The sequence below is a fragment of the Mus caroli genome, chromosome 6 (genome assembly GCF_900094665.2).
Source record: "Mus caroli chromosome 6, CAROLI_EIJ_v1.1, whole genome shotgun sequence".
Lineage (NCBI taxonomy): Eukaryota > Metazoa > Chordata > Mammalia > Rodentia > Muridae > Mus > Mus caroli.
This window is the reverse complement of record NC_034575.1, coordinates 120,547,884-120,550,826: the sequence shown is the minus strand read 5'-3', so window position 1 is coordinate 120,550,826 and position 2,943 is coordinate 120,547,884. Positions and strand designations below refer to the sequence as shown.

At 47.3% G+C, this 2,943-nt stretch overlaps 1 protein-coding gene across 1 annotated transcript in view; it reads left to right on the top strand.

The window, feature by feature from the left end:
• The window catches only part of P3h3 (prolyl 3-hydroxylase 3), a 16,299-nt gene that overhangs the window by 2,983 nt on the left and 10,373 nt on the right, over positions 1-2,943 (top strand). Inside the window, exons 3-5 of the mRNA XM_029478265.1 lie at positions 17-180; positions 307-443; positions 1,550-1,639. Of these exons, the coding sequence (XP_029334125.1) occupies positions 17-180; positions 307-443; positions 1,550-1,639 (391 nt within the window). The remainder of the gene's footprint in view (positions 1-16; positions 181-306; positions 444-1,549; positions 1,640-2,943) is intronic.

The following is a 2,943-nucleotide window of genomic DNA, read 5'->3' as shown; positions in this document are numbered from 1 at the left end:
TGACTCTGCATTGCTAATTTCACTGTCAGGACCTCTGGGGACCTCAGCTTCAGGATGGTGTCCTTTGGCACCATTGTGCGAAGCTCAGGAGATGGCTTACTGNCTCCTTCAGCTCTGGTTGCTTCTCCCTTCCCTCTCATTTTCTCTCTGATTCCTCTTCTTTGAACTCTGCCATTGAAGGTAGGTTTGAAAGAATCGCTGGTTGGGCACAGCCCAAAGTGGGGCTGGGACTTCCTGGAGTTGGCAGTCTTCCCAGGTGACCTTTATTCTGTCTTGTTTGTTTCTGACCCCTTCCTCCAACTGCAGTAGGGAATGTGTCTCAGGCCATGGAAAATGTCCTGAGTGTCCTGCTCTTCTACCCAGAGGATGAGGCTGCCAAAAAGGCTCTGAATCAGTATCAAACTCAGTTGGGAGAACCAAGACCTGGCCTGGGACCACGAGAGGTAACCCCTCCCCCCACACTCACAGATAGGTAGGGCTTGGAACAAGGCAAACATCCAAGAGTGGGTGGCCTAGATGTTATACTTTATTTGGCTTGTTTACTTCATTTTATCTATCTATCTATCTATCTATCTATCTATCTATCTATCTATTATTTGTTTCATTTTATTTGTTTGCATGTATGTGCTCTATATATGTGCTCTCAAAGGTCAGAAGAGGGCATGGGGCCAGTGTGGTGGTACACTCCTTTAATCCCAGCAGTTCAGAAGCTGGAGACAGACAAGTCTCTGAGTTCAAGGCCAGCCTTGTCTACAGAGTGAATTCCAGGACAGCCAGGGCTACGTAGAGAGATCTTATCCTAAAACAACATCAGCAATAACAACAAAAGACAGTGTGGTATGGAATGGAATGGAAATTCCTGGGATGGAGTTAGGATGGTTGTGAATCACCAAGTAGGTGCCGAGAACTGAACCTGGGTCCTCTTCAAGATAAACAAGTGCTCTTAATTACTGAAACATCATCTGTCTGTCTGTTTGTGTATTTATTTATTTATTTTTAGACAGGATCTCAGTGTGCAGCTCTGGCTGGCCTTGAACTTACTATATACACCAGGCTGGCCTGGAATTAACAGTGATCTGCCTGCCTCTGCCTCCCAAGTGCTGGGCTATTAAATGTATAAGACCACACTGAGCTCATTCTAGCTTCTTACTCAAGTTTTTTAGTCACTGAAGAGGTACCCAAAGCTAGGTTCTGACTTNTCTGCCTTAGCTCCCTGCCTCCACATATTAGGTTGTACTTACTTGGGAGTCTATCCCCAGAAGTATTCTCTTCCCTTAATCTTATGTTTGCCTAATGTACACACACACACACACACACACACACACACACACACACACTCATGCACTCACGCATGCTCACACTTACAGAGTCTCCTGGGTACTCTCTTACTTGAGCCCAGACACTGAAGATTGAACCAACGCAGCATCGGAGTTGGTGAGGGCTCTCAAGAGCATGCGAATATCTCATACAAGCCAGGGCTGCCCTCTTTTCCAGCTTTCCCTTCCTTCCTCCTTATATCTCCATTCTCCTCCATCTCTGCCCTGCTCAGGACATCCAGCGGTTCATCCTTCGCTCCCTCGGAGAGAAGAGACAGTTATATTACGCCATGGAGCATCTGGGCGCTAGCTTCAAGGACCCGGTAAACAGTTATGTTCTTCTCCCCAGAGGGAGGCACAGTAGTGCTTGATAGGATACGCTGCTGCAGCCCACAACAACGGTCCACTTGCCCACAGCCCTGCAGACTTAACTTACTCTGGCATCCCAGGTTCCCAGGGATCTCAACTGTGTGCCTGTAGTTAAAATGGCCAAGGGAGGGACTGGAAAGATGGATCAGTGGTTAAAGAGCACTGGCTGATCTTCCAGAGGACTTGGGTTCAATTCCCAGCACCNACATGGCAGCCCACAAGTGTCTGTAACTGCAGTTTCAGGGNATTTCACACCTTCACACGGACATACGTTCAGGTGAAACACCATAAAATAAAAATAAATAGTTTTTTTTTNAATGGCCACAGGATCATGCATGGCTAAGAATCGGTCTCTGCCACAAATACCTTCTGGTTACCAGTTTGCCTTTATCCCAGTTTCCTTACCTATAAATTGTACAGATCACACACATTCCACAATCCTTTGCTGAAGCCATGCCATCTGATAAAAAAAAAAAAAAAGGAGTACAGAGCACATCACTGCCACTTCATCCATGACCTCCCTTTAGCCGGGAGGATGCAAGCGCAGTGCCAGCCTAACGAAGCTGGTACTTAACCCAGTAGATTTTTTTATTGACTTTTTGAGGGCTCGGATGGCTTAGTGATGAGTGCTCGCCTGGCAGACACAAATTCCCAGGGTTCTGTCTCCATCACTGCAAGAAGACAAAGAAAGGGAGGGAGGGAGGGAGGGAGACAGTGAGGGAGGGAAGAAGGGGGGGACAGTTTGCATTGGATAGTACTTTGTTGGAGGAGGGATGGGCTGTCACTCCCGCACTGATGGGGTTTCAGCTGTTATCCTGACCTCTTCCCAGCAGATGTCAACAGCACACAGATAGCCCCTAAATCATAAAATCGATAGTTTCCAGACGTTGTTTAATGTCCTCCGGTGGGGTGNNTCGAATCGCTCTCACTGAGAAATGTTGGCTAAAAGTGAGGGTTTTACAANGCTGGTTTAAATCCTACTCTGCCACTTACCTGCTGTGTGAAGGAGACNCTGTCATTTGGCCTTTCTGTGTCTCGGGCCATCAGCATCAGGGCATCAGAACTTTCTGCTTCGTTAGATTNTTATGAACTTTAAACCAAATCTCACTGCAAGTGTAAAGCCTTAGCGCCTGACAAACTGTAAGGGAAGTCACTGCTGATTACAGTCTTGTCTAGAACCCGAGGCTTTAGGCTGTTGTGGGTGAGCTAGGTCTGGCGCTGAGTCCAGGCTCTTCCACCTTTGCCTTCTTCCCTGGAA